Raw genomic sequence first — 14,675 nt, 5'->3', positions numbered from 1 at the left:
TTTCGACAATAATACGTCGTAGTTTGATGTATCTTTGAGAACTAGGTAATAAAAATAATTTTCAAATGAATGAGACCCATTAGTGGAATAAAAATACACTTTATTTTCACACGTTGACTCACTAAAAATTATATACAGCTTCTGTATCATTAATCATTTTCATTATCGATTTACGTAAATATATTTATATATTTATAAAACACAATTAGTGAAGAACAAGTAGGCGGAGTTATTTTTCAACGTTGGAAAGCTGTTTCTGATTATACATATTGAAAGTGAAGGCCTCAAAATACTTGCATTTTTACCTCGTCAATGGTTTTTCTGTTTCACACACACACACATAACCATCTAATCCCTCGTACTATACAAGGACGGAGCTAAAACATTATAATGACAATTTCTATCATACTCTTGGCCTTTAAATGATATTAATTTACGTAAAATACAATAAATAAAACAATCATTTGTAATAACTATTCAAAACAAAGTTTTTTATTTTTTATCCGCTCATTTTTTAGGTAAGAATTAAACATTTGCATAACCTTTATAACATTACATTTTAAGTACAAGGCAATCTCAAAGAATAATATATGGTATGCAGGAAAAGCATCAAATTAATATAATTAGCGAAAAGGAAATGTTACAGCAGGAGTAATATACATTAGTATAGTTATCAGCATCATTCATATTGTCTCTGTACCATATTTTATCACAGTGTACGTAGCTCAGATACTAAATATTTTCTTGTAATCGAAAACAAAGCATAGTTTAATTCCAAAACGAAATTTAGATATGTATAAATTGATTACTATTTTTTTCGTTAAAGTACTCATGCTAAGTGCAATTGCTTTTATAACTGGATAAGTGGTGTTTTCGAAAAATTTTTTTTCACTCATAATGTATTGCAACAATTTGTAAAAGAAATAATTACGCTTTTCTAATCGATCTTGCATCGTAGTAAACAATACGTTTTTCTGTAGCACCATGTGGTTAACAAAAATGAAAATTTAATCCCTGGCCAACGTTCACTTTTGTACACAATTCACATGCTTGTAAATAACAGCAATCTCGCGCATATAACTTATCACAATATGCAATTCACACACTAAATACAGAATCGCTAAATGGGCCAACACGGACGCTGTACTACAGCAAACAAGATAGACTCTAAATAGTAAACAGCTCTCCAATGTTCGACAAATTATAACGTATTCAAAAATATATATAAACGCTACTCATTTCTCCAGCATTTTCATTTTTAAAAAACACTTATTCGCATTCCAATGAATCCTATCGAATTTTTCGTTCCATCAATATATAGCAGAGCGTAGTTGTTTCACAAACGCAAAAAAATACAACATATATATAAAAAAAAAGAAAGGAAGTTAAACAATTGTTAAGAAAGCTTACGCGAAAGCATGGAGCGTTCTCAAGATGTTGTATACGATTCACGTAAGAAAACAGTAAAAAGAATAGTTCATGTTTTTATGTTCTGTCAAGTCTTGCGATCGTCTTCGCGCGAACGCTTTTCTAGCTAATATGTACACTTATAGTCTTGTTTTGTTTTTTTTTCACAATATCGTTAATTACAAAGTAAAAAATGAAACGACTACAGTATCCACGGTATTTGAATAAACCTTTTAAAATATACATATAAGTCCGATTACTTTGAGCCTGATCGACGCGAAGAGACTGCAAAGAATCAATCAATTTATTTCATGTTCTTTGTTTTTTTATACACTAGAATCATCTTGCACGCTTTCGTCTTTGTCGAACTTTATGGTGGCATCGTGTTCCTGGCAGCGACGTAATTGCGAGATTGGTATATTTACTTTTTTCTTCAGTCTATACAAGACACGCTTAAATTCTTAGGCAGGCATATATACAATTGGCTTCGGCATGACGAGTTGTCACTGCACCGTTATTTGGGGAAAATTGTTCACGTCAACTTGTTCGAGGACGACTCCAGTCGGTCCTTTATACGATATACGAAGGCGCATTTTTAACGCTCCCTACAATTAAAAAATAAAAATTATATTACATTTATTTTCTACAAGTTGCAATTTCAAATAATTAGAAGAGTAACTTACCCTATTTATGTTATTAACTTTCAATACTTGAGTAATTTGTCCGGAAGAAGGAAGTAAAGTGCTCGACGGCGATAACATTGTTAATTGGAATGTCTGATAAATTTTGAAATATTACATCAAGTTTTAAGATTCAAATGCATATAGCGAAATATTTTTTCTTTTCGTACCTTTTGAACAGCAGCTTGCAATAAGAAATCTGTGATTTCCATCAATCCTGAATTATTAGCAACCATATTTATTACTAACAAGTCTGGATTGTCCATTGGTCTTTCTAATCTAAACGTAATTTTCAAACCTTGCTTATCATAAACGATCATACTGGGTGCCTCTGGAACTGGAATAATACCAATGACAAATGATCTAAATATATATATATATATATATATATATATATATATATATATATATATATATATCGATGCGAGATGAAGAATGTAAATATTTTGTTGAATTTTACCACTTTGTATTGGCATAGACGAAGAGTTTAATAAACCATCTACTAGATAATTAGAGGTACTTGTGGGACTGAAAATCCGTTGTGGTGACTGCTGTTGAGGTACTGTTGGCGTTGGGGTAGGTGTGGATAAGTCTAAACCTCCTAGCAAGTCTAGCAGATCATTATTATTCGTAATAGGTGTCGAAGTAACAGATATATTGCTAGCAGGCGCAGTTGAAACTGGCGAGCTTAAATCACTACTACCAAGTAAATCCAAAAGAGCACTCTACAAAAATTAGAAAAATCAAGTTAATTAACTATAAAACAATTGTGGATTTTTCAAGTAATAATAAAGAGCGTACTGAATCAGATGAGGGTGCAGTATTTACAGGTTCGCTATATGAAGGCTTCTCCTCTACAGACTCCGGCTCTCCATTAACCATACCAATAATCCCATTAGCCTGTGGTCTCGCTGTTTCCATTGGAGGCATTCGCTCTAACAATGCAGGTCTCATGTGTTCATATTTTCTAAATAATTGCGAAAATTCGATTCCTCGTTGTTGTAATTCAATGTTCAAATTGCTACCAAATGTGTCGACAATTTGACGGATTTTCCTGAAAAATGGAGGTAGCGTACTGCAAAAAACGTTACTATAGAGATAGGATATAAAAATGCATTTACACACGATAAAGCATTAGTGACAGTGGTGCTTCAAATGAATGTGTGTGCAATGGCATTTTTATCACTATTCGACTTACTCGTTTCCTTTTTGGAATCGTGTACTAAGTTTCATTAGAGACAGCAACGTGTATTGCTTTGTTACAATTGTATTTTGAGGACTCCAAAGCAATTTTTGATACACATCAATAACGTCCTCTTCGGTCAACTACGAGAATAAAAAAAGCACGTTGTAACTCTCAAATTACTTCTTAATTTATTAAACCAACAGTTATACACTTACGTCGACCGGTGCATCAGCATCTTCGGGATGTGGCCCATATAAAAGCAAATCACCATACTCGCCTATACACCACGTAGCAACTTGCGTTAGAGGCTGCTTATCGGACGTATCTTTTTCTAATGCTCGCCACAAAGCACTAACGGCATATGCTTGTTGAGACTGAGTCTCGGAAATAAGTTGTATGGTGCAAGCTACAACATCATCTCTAACGTAATTTCCAGCCTGTGCAAAATAAAAGAAATCTTATAAATTATATACTGAAAGCTAAAAGGTTTCATAAAAAAAAGTACCCTACTTACAGCAATTAAAACTTTGAAAAGTGTCTCGAGATGCCATCGTTTATTAGGGGCAAATCGTTCCGCGGACATAACGATATTACTGCTACATTGAGCTTTGAACTCTGGATCTGCTCGCTCTAGAAATAGTAACAGCTCTTTCATCATATTTCTAATATTATTTGAATTGACAAGAGCAAAGCTCAGCTCCATTGCTCGACGTCTTATCGACACATCTGGATCTTTTAAACACTCCTAAAATAAAATAATTACCATTAAGAATAATTTTTTTACAGTCATTAAACTATATTTCACTTATAAAAGACACTGACCAAAATAGTCGATCTATGCCTCTGCACAGCACTAGTATCGACATAAACCGTCTTTAATAGCGTATTCAAAGCAACATAGCGAATGTTTTTGTCATTATTCAACAAAAATCTACCCAATATGTTGACAGCTAATACTCTCAAGCCACTCTCGGACTTGATATCCATTATGGACAGAACAGTTTCGTATAAAATGGTATTGCCAACGTTTTTACTTGTCTCCGTGTTTGTAGCAACTTGGGCGAGAATGTCGTTCATTGCTTCAGAGGCGTCAACATCATTGTGGCCCAAAATTCGCAAGAGACGCAGAATTTTCACTTGCAAAAATGGATCTGACACGCCAGAAACATCGTGTTCCGGAGAGTAACCGGCAAGTATCAAATTCTTCAGGATTCTGACAAGATTTGGCACTATCTGTAAAGGAAAAAATAAAAATACGTTGATTTTTATATTTCTAACATATTCATCATCGGGATTACATATAGTGCAATAAAAAAGAAAACGCCTGTGAACATTAATTTTGCACGGTATGGCGATGAATTTTACAAACAATTTTTGCAATTGAAGTTGATTATTAGCGCTGGTAGGTAGATATTGAATAATTGAAAAGAATTCCGTGTAAATATGCCTGATTAACGTGCACTTCATTTTAATGAATTTTTAATTGAATTTATAACGAAGTTATATCAAATTATTTTAAAAATTAGAACGAACTGTTCAACGTATATGTTTGTTATAACAATTGAATTATGTTAAGAATGACGACGTAGAAACAGTATTGTGATCAATGAAGTAATAGATTTTAACAAACTTATAAAGATATAAAATGCAAAGCCGATACATCGTCACGCCAAGCGAGTCATGCAATAAACACTTAGCATTTCGCAATTACCTCTCGATGGCCGCATTCCTAAATAAGACAAAACCATATTTTATAGTTTTGAAAATGTATAAACCAAAAAAATAATAAACAAATGTCTTGCATCGATAAAAAATGAACCATATTTAATACAAGACATTACTAATTTTCAAGAGCGAATACATCTAATTTATCTAATTTTGCGCATTACACAGACAAAAAAATTCATCTATAGAGTGAAGCAGCTAAAATTGCTACAAACCCACCTTCTTAAAATGATTCAGTGTATCCACGCTGTTCTCACACATTTCTGTGATTAACGTAACTCCAGTTATAAGTACGCCATGATTCTTCTCAGTGAGTAGACTTCTCGTGGCTGGCAAAAACATTTCCATCAATTCTGGAACTCGCCTGATTATTCGAAAAGCACAAAGCGCAGCCTTTTTCCTGATATATGCGTTTGGCGACTTCATCAATCTTTCGACTTCAGCCGCAAGATCTCGTGCCATTTCTGGAGAAGCTATTGCACCAAGAGTACACAAAGCTAAACCAATCACGAATTGTGTAGAACTATTCAGGTCACTGTGTAAACCATTAAAATTTTGATTTAATAAAATTGTAATTCATTTTCGCACATGTGACGTCAATGTTAATTTACTTTTTCAAACAGTTTGTGATCAACAAATGAACATCTTGTCTTTCATCGAGAAGAAGCATTGCTCCGAGATATCCAATGCGTTTGTCTGTAAACCTTGGTGAGGCAATCAATTTCAAACATTCTAGCTGACCAAAATGTGCTGGATATCTGTAACCGTTACGAATAAAATAACTATTATTGAACAATAACGATCGTGTGAAAAAAATTAATTAAATGATCTATGTACCCTAACATATGAATATACAAGAGTTTAGCAATGTTGCGACATCTCCAAACGCTGTCTTCCTCTCTAAATGTGGAACGAATGTACGCGCATTCTTTGTTGACAACCGTTCTTTCTTCGGCAGCAGTTCGAGCCGCTCTAATTTGCCGTATGAGATCCCGTAAACGTGTTGGTGCCGGCATTCTCACTGTTGAAACTTGGAATTAACAATATGTTATCAGTGCACAGTGTGGTTAGATGAGAGCGTTGTGTTAGGTGCATGGCATTTTGAAAGAGTTATGGTAATGACATTGTTTTTCGAACCAAATGATTTCTTTACAAGTTTTAATTTAAAAATGAAATACATTAATATTTTGCATGTTTTGCATTAACATATGTTATTTATATCATGACTTTGTTTTGATCTGAAATTATTCAACAATTGAAAAAAAAGTCAATAGATGAGCTTACAAGCTTCCTTTTATCTTTATGACAATTTGGAGACTACATAATTGTTATAAAGAATTAATTTTAAATGAATTCTGTAAAATTTTATTTTCAAAAATATTTTTAACAAATTAAAGACAGAAATCAACAATTGCTTAGAAACAATTGAAAGCCGTGCAAATGATTATAAAAAAAAATAGTGCTATAACTAAGTGGTACAAAAGAAAAGTACAAATTGTCGAAGGTTGTCGTCAAAAAAAAAACCTACCTCTCTCCACTGCCTCATTGATCGCTTGTTTGATAGAGGCCATGTTAAACGCTGGATTAAACCTGAAATAAGTACAACATACCCATGCTGGATTATATACACACTTAAAACTAAAAAAACTCCAATCTGCTATTATTGTACACTTGGCAATGACGCAATGATTGCTTTATTCAAATGGAGCAAATTCCATGTTTTAACAATTAAATCAAAAGCATAATTTACCCGTGTTCTGAGGCGTTCATTTTTATCTTAATATTTTTGGTCGCTGCAGACTGTTGTTGCAAACACAAACAAAATATGACTTGCAGTTAGTTACTGGACAGAAAACTGCTAAGCTCTTCTCACCCTGTTAGACATATACCAATGGCAATGTGTAAAGTGATAATTGTACTTTAAATGAGTTATATTAGTATCAATCTCTTATTATTTTTGTATTTTTACATTTAAAGTACTTTGATTTTGAACTACAAAGCACGACAAGACATTCCAACAAATGGATTGTTACAATTAGGTTTCACAGAGAACTGTAACTATACATGTACACATTCAATAAAACCAATCACTCATAGCGGAAAAAAGATTCAATCATAAAAGATGGCAACACATCAGTGCTTAAGTACCTCTACTAGACCTATTTGTACAATTCTTCTATGTTAAAATCTGCAAAATAAATAAATCTGTCAACTTTGGAAATGTTTTGTAAGAGACTTCAAGGTGATTTTAAAACAATGCATCATATTTTAATATTTTAATCTGCATCGACCATGTTATCAAATGTGATCAAAAATTCAATGGACAAATATCAAATTAATTACAGTAAATCATGACATCTATTTGAGAAAAAAAGCTCTATCTATTTATTAATTAATTATCTATGAATATTAATAGAGAATAAATTATTCCATACTAGTGGCCAACCTAACGCATCATTGATAGTTCACTAATAGCATAATAACAACCATATCAATTTTCATTCTATTCGCTTTCAGCACTCACACAGGCAAAATCACATTGTTCAACTAAAGATAAATCCATGTATGAATAAATGAACTGCTTAAACCAGTACATCAGTAGCAGGTCAATATAAACTGTCGTTCGCTCGCTCTCTTTTTCTCTCCCTTGCGCGCACAATCGTCACAGCTCATTTGTCATCGATAGGCGCAGGTGCTCTAAAACGAAAGCCAAAGCCCCGGTTTACAGCTGTCGCGGGTGCCACGCTTAATGACGAGTTGCACAACAATATATCGAGTCAAGAATGGAACGAGCCATAAAGAGAGGTCAAAAGAAAAAAAAGCAGAAGAAGAATAAAGTAGATAGCTATCGTGCGAGGCGATCAAAATGTATGGGCTACTGAATGCACACGTTGGCACGCGCCCACCTGCACACCTTATCCGACCCTCTCTCTCTCTCTCTTTCTCTCTTTCTGTCTCGTACGCACACCTTCGTCGGATCCTCGACGACGTCGACGAACAGCACTACCGCGAGTTTGGCGCCCTCACCGCATCAGGCGCGTCTGCAAATGTCCAACGCACACATACGCACACGCACTCTTGCACACATATTTGAACACTTATTCGCTCGTCTCGCGATTGTCGGAGAAACGATGATTTCAGGCCACAGCTAGCGCAAGTATACACATTATGTACCTTTAAACTTTGTCACACTATAATGGCGATAGAGAATCATTGGGACCTGATCAATCGGAGCGTATTGGAGTGGGGATAAAGTGTGATAGGAAACCCGGCAGTGGCTAAACAAATACCTGGTGGCTGTTTGTCGTCGTCCGCGGCGGTGCCACAGACGAGGCACTCGCACTCTGACTAATGCCTCATCGACGACTACACTTCTCACTCTCTCTCTCTTTCTCTCTTTCACTCACTACTACTTGCCTGATTTTACACACATGTCACCATACTACTACATTCTTGCCTTGTACTCACTCGCTGTAAGGGTCTGTCTCCATAGGGCCTGCCTGAGTCCGTCCGAGCCGGCCGAGATTTTTTATGGGCACGCCATCTCTATAATTTCGTGTTCATGCGTTTCTCGTATTGGCTGCGTCCGATCGGGCTCGTTTATGTAAAGGCAGCCATTCACTATGAAACTCGCCATTGGATACGAAATTATAGAGATGGCGTGCCCATAAAAAATCTCGGCCGGCTCGGACGGACTCAGGCAGGCCCTATGGAGACAGACCCTAAGATGCAGGGGCAGTGCTGGACACTCGCGCATGCAACGTTGCCGCCGCCACACGGCTCGCCTTTTTTTACGGACGTGGCGCCGGCAACTGTCGCGGGAAAATCCGAATGACCCTTTCGCTATTATCGTAATCACATTCGCTATTGCAGAAAGATAAATAAATATCTTTGCAAAGCAAGTTTAAATCCTCGTACAATAATCCATTTCCATTCGAATACATACGTATTCATGATATTTCATGAACTACATATATTGTTATGCTTTTTGTTTAGGAAGCTTGGTCAGATTTTGCATTTTAACAGTAACAAATATCGAATAATGAAAGGGAATTTTCAGTAGACATTAATTGGTTCGAAATTGCTAAAGTTCAAATAATAATCTGTACAGAATCAATATGTTAATGTTATTTTTGCGTATCACCGGAAGGACTTATCAAAACGAAGTCGAGCATGACTAATTCATACGTCATTTATAATCTTCATATTTTCATTTATTTAATATAACGATGATTTTTGAAAGCCTGCATGTGATTCAGATTACAGACGCGTAACACTATGAGAAACCACATTAAGTCAATTCAGACTTGTATAGATAGCTTTTATATATATCTTATTTATTTATTTTGTTTGAAATGTCAAGCAATAGAGCTAGGCACTTACTAACTTTCTCTGGTTGCATAAACGTTTAAAACTTCATCATTGCATAAATTTAATAAGCATAAATAAACACGTCACTGCCAAGTGAAATAAGAATTACGTTACTCTTTGCTCAAAATTGCATAAAAGAGCAAAAGCATGAGATATATATAGTTCCATTGTTTTCGGTGATCAGCCATGTTAATGATAAATGCTGATGTTTCTCCAATTTTATCGGTATTTTAAAAAATAGATTATACGCCTTACCGTCTATTGAGCTCAGGTGGAAGAATGCTCCAATCGTCGTTTTCATAATAAGGCCACATAATACGTGAATGCAAGCAAAATCTAGACAAGTTTTACACACAAAAAATAACGTCTACCTCGTACAGTTGGTGTATCACTGCATAAAGGTGGCATACAACACCTTTTATCAATTATCACTAATATAATAGAAAGCCAAGCAGGAGGAGCCACAGCTTATCTCTTATCTCAATACACGCTGTGCTATCAGCAATTGTGTACTATATAGCTTTTTGATACCAACCTGATGCTGCCTTCTCTAATGCTTATTTTAATTTTAGATTTTTACAACTGTTAGATGACAGATTCATCAATCATATATATTATTTGTAAAACAAATTATACAATTATTGCTGATACTTGAAGATAGTTAGTGAATATTGATTAATCGTTAATTGATGTAATGACTAAGTTTATTGAAAACTGGTTGAAATGAAAAATAATTTGTATGTAGTTTAGATTTAAGAAATTATCAAATTGAAGATTTCAACTAAATAATAATAACTTTCAAACTGTATAAAACACAACAAATTGTATTTTAGGTACAAATATATCTCTATAATAAGTAAAAAATACAGTGAACCTTATAGACTATGCAATTAATTAGTAATGGAATGCAAAATGATTTTCATGTTAAGCAATTATTGTCCTGATTTCGAGGAGGCCGTATTTCACTATTTCTTTTGATGCAATCAACTAACCAATGAATCCCTTCATCTACTCCTTCACTATAGCGTAAAAATAAATAGTTAGCTTGGAAAACACTACAAACAAACAAAATACAAACCCTTACCCATTAATTGCAGAAACAGGCATAACCATACAATCTCTTCTTCCAATTAAATGAGCATTTTGATTGAATATTGGCTTTACCTCTCGCACACCCATGCAATCAGGAATATCTTGTTTGTTAGCTAATACTAATAATGGAACTCCTTGCAAATGCTCTGATGAAATAACTCTATCTGAAATTGCATCAGTTTAGTAAATGAAACAGTTTTACAAAATTTGTTCCAACAGTTCTTTCCAATGTTTGATACAAACCAAAAGTCTCTTTTGAAACAGGTATTCTATCTCTGTCTGATGAATCAACAATGTAAATAACTGCATGTGATTCAGCATAATACTATCAAATCATCGAAAATTAATTAATGAGATATTTTTAAAATGAAATCAAAATCTAACAATATTAAAATTCAATATACCTTGTCCCACAGGGACTGTAATTCTTCTTGGCCACCAAGATCCCAAAAATTAAGTCTCACATTAGCTATGTCAATTTTTCCAATATTTAATCCTACAGTGGTAGTTATTTTGCTGGGATTCATTCCCTTATAATTTTTTGTGAATTTAGTTTTAGCTGCTTCTAAGTAGGTCTAAAATTTAATAATCACAAATAAAAAATATAAATAACGAGGTTAAATCATACGTTTTTGCAAAATTTACCGTTTTTCCAGCATTATCTAATCCTAGTATAAGTATAAAATACTCATCTTTCTGGACTAAATACTTGTACAATCCACTTAATAAAGTGTACATTATAGATATGAAATTATCGAATTGCTTAAAATCATCTCCGAAAAACTATGGATTCATCAGATCTATTGACAACCAGACTGACAATTTGGGGCCGTGTAAAAATTTAGATGAGACAACAGACAAATAACAACTTTGCATTTGGCAAGTGTGGCGGTACAATACATTGCCATGTGATTTGCCACTTGTGCCATATAGTTGGCAGTCTTGAATTAACAGCCGAGAGCCGACGAAAATGTTACAGTGTGCGCGTAAGTAAAATTGCATTTATTCGTTGAAAAATTTTTTAGTATTATTAATTGTATGCACTTTTTATTTTCCTAAGATATGTTATTACCTTAATCAATCCATAAATTATAAAATACTTTTAAACAGTTACCGAAAATGTCATAGTTACGCACAAGATAGGGTTATATTTATGCTTAGCGGTGAATATTTTTGTTTTTTAATAATTGTTGGATATTGTAATTATTTGTAGATTGTTTATTTCATTTTATTTTACAAAAATGAAATGATAGTAATTATGTATCAAATTATTTCGGTTTGATAAAGTAAACAAAAAACGTGTTTAACATAATAGTGCAAGATAATTCATTATTCATAAATATTAAAATTCTTTATAAAATATCGTTATTTATAGTTTCTAAAGAAGTGCCGGATGAGCCAGTGGTGTCTCCAGTATCTGGCTCTATATTTGAAAAACGTGTAATAACAAGATATGTAGCAGAAAATGGAGTCGATCCCATCAATGGCAAACAACTCCAGGTAGAGCAATTAATCGAGATAAAACGTAAGTGTCAACGGCGAATTCAGAATAATTTAATTAGTATTTATACTTTGACATGAAGCAAGTTTAGTCAAACTTATTTATTGAATTTAGATGTACCAAGCAAACCAAAAGCTCCCAGTTCAACATCAATACCATTCATTTTGAAAGGCTTACGAGATGAGTACGATGCAGAAGTATTGAGCTCATTTTTACTGAGACAACGCTTGCAGAAAACTCGCCAAGAAACATTAAATGTTCTGTATCAACATGATGCAGTATGTAGAAAAACTGCCCTTTTGGTTAAAGAATCTACTTCAGTAAAAGAGGCATTAGCTTTACTGAAACCACAACCGGGATCTGCTTCAAATATGCCACAGGCAGTAAGTGTGAATGATAACATTTTTTTACATAGATCATAATTTGTAGATAGATAAATAATGATAATATTTTTTTCATTAACAGGCTTTAGCAGAGGCTGGTGGTATAGCCATGCAACCTAGTGAAGAGGCTGGAATAACAGATGATATTATTCAAAAATTGCAAGAAAAAGCAACAGTGCTTACACAAGAACGAAAACGACGAGGTCGATCTGTGCCAGAAGATCTTCTTTCTCAAGATGCTATTAAATCATTCCAAACTTTGGCATCTCATCCGGTATATTAACTTTAATTATTATCTTTATTATTACCTTTCTGTGAAATACAATGGAAACAGTTACATCATACAATTTATTATTTTCTTTTCAAGGGTCTTCACTCTGCAAGTAATCCTGGTATACTGGCTTTAGATATTCATAGTGCAGATAACAGTAGAATTTTAACAGGAGGAGCAGATAAAACGGCCACAGTTTTCAATAAAGATACAGAGCAAATTGTTTCAATTTTGAAAGGTCACACAAAGAAGGTAAAAACTATCATTTAAATATTATCACTATGTTTTAATTGGTCTTACTAACGTTACTATGTCATTTTAACGACAGGTATCGCGAGTAATTTATCATCCCACCGAAGATGTTGTAATGACTGCATCTCCTGATTCATCAATTCGAATTTGGAATGTTGACACTGCTAAAACGATACTTCTCATGCGAACGCACGATGCGCCCGTCACAGGATTGTCATTACATCCAACAGGTGATTATTTGTTGAGTTCAGCTCTCGATCATTGTTGGGCGTTTTCAGATATAAGGTCTGGTAGACTGCTTACCAAGGTACATTTTATTTTAATTAAGATTATTCGCAGATTTTAAGTAATCGACGTGAAAATTTACTATATTTGAATAATTTATCATAGGTGGCTGGACAAGGAAGTCAACCATTAACAACAGCACAATTTCATCCTGATGGACTTATTTTCGGCACTGGAACTGCTGATTCGCAAGTGAAAATTTGGGATTTAAAGGAACAATCAAATGTGGCTAATTTTCCAGGTCATTCTGGAGTTATTACGGCCATTAGCTTTTCCGAAAACGGTTATTATTTAGCCACAGCAGCTGAAGACTCCTGTGTAAAACTTTGGGATTTGCGTAAATTGAAAAACTTCAAAACACTCCAGTTGGATGAATCATACGAAGTAAAAGACATTTGCTTTGACCAAAGTGGTACCTACTTAGCAGTTTGTGGTTCTGATGTCAGGTAAAATTAAATTTAAAATTATCTACTTTTATTATCGAATAGTTTCTGATAATACGATGTATTTGATTTCAGGATATACGTTTGCAAACAATGGATAGAATTAAAGACGTTTAATGATCATACAGCTGCAGTCAATTCCGTTCGTTTTGGTAAAAATGCAGAATTTATAGCTTCAGCTAGTATGGATCGTACACTTAAAGTTTACGGTACGAGTAGATAATTTTATTTTATTACTTAGTTATTAAGTGGTACAATTTTAAGAACTTTATGTGAGATATTTAATCATAACTTGATCATAAAATAAATGTTACAATTTTTTACTATCAAAAGAATGTATACTCTCTTGTACATATCCATGTAAGTTTAATATTAAACAATTTTAGGTACTAGTCAACTAATGAGCGTAGATTCTAACGTACTTTCTCCTATTCTTACAAAATTTGGTTGATGCATTATCACTTTAACGTGTTGAAACAGTTGCTGTAGAACTGATTTTATTTCGTATGCAAATATTTAGTACCTGATATATCAAGTTTACCTATTTCAAAAAGCCTTAACCCGATAAAGTAGCTGCAAATACCGCATAATTGTAACTTTTCTCATTAATGTCATTGTCATGAAATCTTGAAATTAGAAATTGCATCAGTCGTCATAAAATTTATCACTAAATTAACAACTCCAATTATGATAGTAATGGGTATAAAATTAGTGAAATTCCGTTAGATAACGTGTTACAATAAAGTGGCAAAGGTCAGCAACAAATTCAAATAATTAAACATCTACCAATCGCGTAGTTGAGCGGGAAGCCTTTAATAATTCAACATTATATTATAGCTCGAGCGGGGATAAGCAGCTCGCAAGTAAATAACCGCATGTATGTTCGAAAGTCTCATAATGAATAAGACGAGAGCATAAGGAAGCGTGTCGAACAAAGTTTGAATAAATTGCATGTTACACATTATTAGTGATGCTAGCGCGTGCAGGAGGCTTTACCTTTTTAGAATATTGAGCGAAAGAAAGGAGGGCGTCGCGTGTAAGAATAACCAACACCGATCGAGTTGTAGGGTCGGCGCACG

At 34.0% G+C, this 14,675-nt stretch overlaps 3 protein-coding genes across 18 annotated transcripts; 1 reads left to right on the top strand and 2 right to left on the bottom strand.

The window, feature by feature from the left end:
- Positions 1 to 1,872: 1,872 nt before the first annotated feature.
- On the bottom strand, positions 1,873 to 9,704 carry LOC131668105 (AP-1 complex subunit gamma-1). Of its 16 annotated transcripts, none has more exons than XM_058941976.1 (16): positions 8,467 to 8,587; positions 6,749 to 6,872; positions 6,527 to 6,588; positions 5,836 to 6,028; positions 5,610 to 5,756; positions 5,218 to 5,533; positions 4,985 to 5,002; positions 4,096 to 4,506; positions 3,788 to 4,018; positions 3,489 to 3,710; positions 3,286 to 3,413; positions 2,889 to 3,162; positions 2,548 to 2,812; positions 2,258 to 2,424; positions 2,091 to 2,183; positions 1,873 to 2,012 (listed from the first exon to the last, which is right to left on the bottom strand). In XM_058941976.1, the coding sequence occupies exons 2-16, from the start codon at positions 6,766 to 6,768 to the stop codon at positions 1,911 to 1,913; spliced, it is 2,649 nt and encodes an 882-aa protein (XP_058797959.1). In that variant the 5' UTR covers positions 6,769 to 6,872; positions 8,467 to 8,587; the 3' UTR covers positions 1,873 to 1,910. The 16 variants fall into 16 exon arrangements, with proteins under 16 accessions (XP_058797959.1, XP_058797955.1, XP_058797963.1 ...); XM_058941972.1 differs by lacking the exon at positions 8,467 to 8,587 and adding an exon at positions 8,289 to 8,448; XM_058941980.1 differs by lacking the exon at positions 8,467 to 8,587 and adding an exon at positions 8,289 to 8,448 and having other exon boundaries at positions 5,836 to 6,019.
- A 481-nt stretch (positions 9,705 to 10,185) lies between these two features.
- On the bottom strand, positions 10,186 to 11,295 carry LOC131668123 (ADP-ribosylation factor-related protein 1). Its single transcript, XM_058942008.1, has 5 exons — positions 11,107 to 11,295; positions 10,866 to 11,036; positions 10,705 to 10,786; positions 10,454 to 10,625; positions 10,186 to 10,388 (listed from the first exon to the last, which is right to left on the bottom strand). The coding sequence occupies exons 1-5, from the start codon at positions 11,197 to 11,199 to the stop codon at positions 10,289 to 10,291; spliced, it is 618 nt and encodes a 205-aa protein (XP_058797991.1). The 5' UTR covers positions 11,200 to 11,295; the 3' UTR covers positions 10,186 to 10,288.
- Positions 11,296 to 11,415: 120 nt separating this feature from the next.
- LOC131668111 (pre-mRNA-processing factor 19-like) lies at positions 11,416 to 13,953 on the top strand. Its single transcript, XM_058941989.1, has 8 exons — positions 11,416 to 11,447; positions 11,837 to 11,986; positions 12,077 to 12,345; positions 12,428 to 12,619; positions 12,713 to 12,868; positions 12,945 to 13,175; positions 13,259 to 13,599; positions 13,672 to 13,953. Exons 1-8 carry the CDS (start codon positions 11,432 to 11,434, stop codon positions 13,817 to 13,819), a joined length of 1,503 nt encoding a protein of 500 aa, XP_058797972.1. The 5' UTR covers positions 11,416 to 11,431; the 3' UTR covers positions 13,820 to 13,953.
- Positions 13,954 to 14,675: the final 722 nt, after the last annotated feature.

The sequence above is a fragment of the Phymastichus coffea genome, unplaced genomic scaffold (assembly GCF_024137745.1).
Source record: "Phymastichus coffea isolate CEN01 unplaced genomic scaffold, Cenicafe_Pcof_1.1 PCOF00074, whole genome shotgun sequence".
In the NCBI taxonomy this organism is placed as follows: Eukaryota; Metazoa; Arthropoda; class Insecta; order Hymenoptera; family Eulophidae; genus Phymastichus; species Phymastichus coffea.
This window is presented reverse-complemented; position numbering and strand designations above follow the sequence as displayed.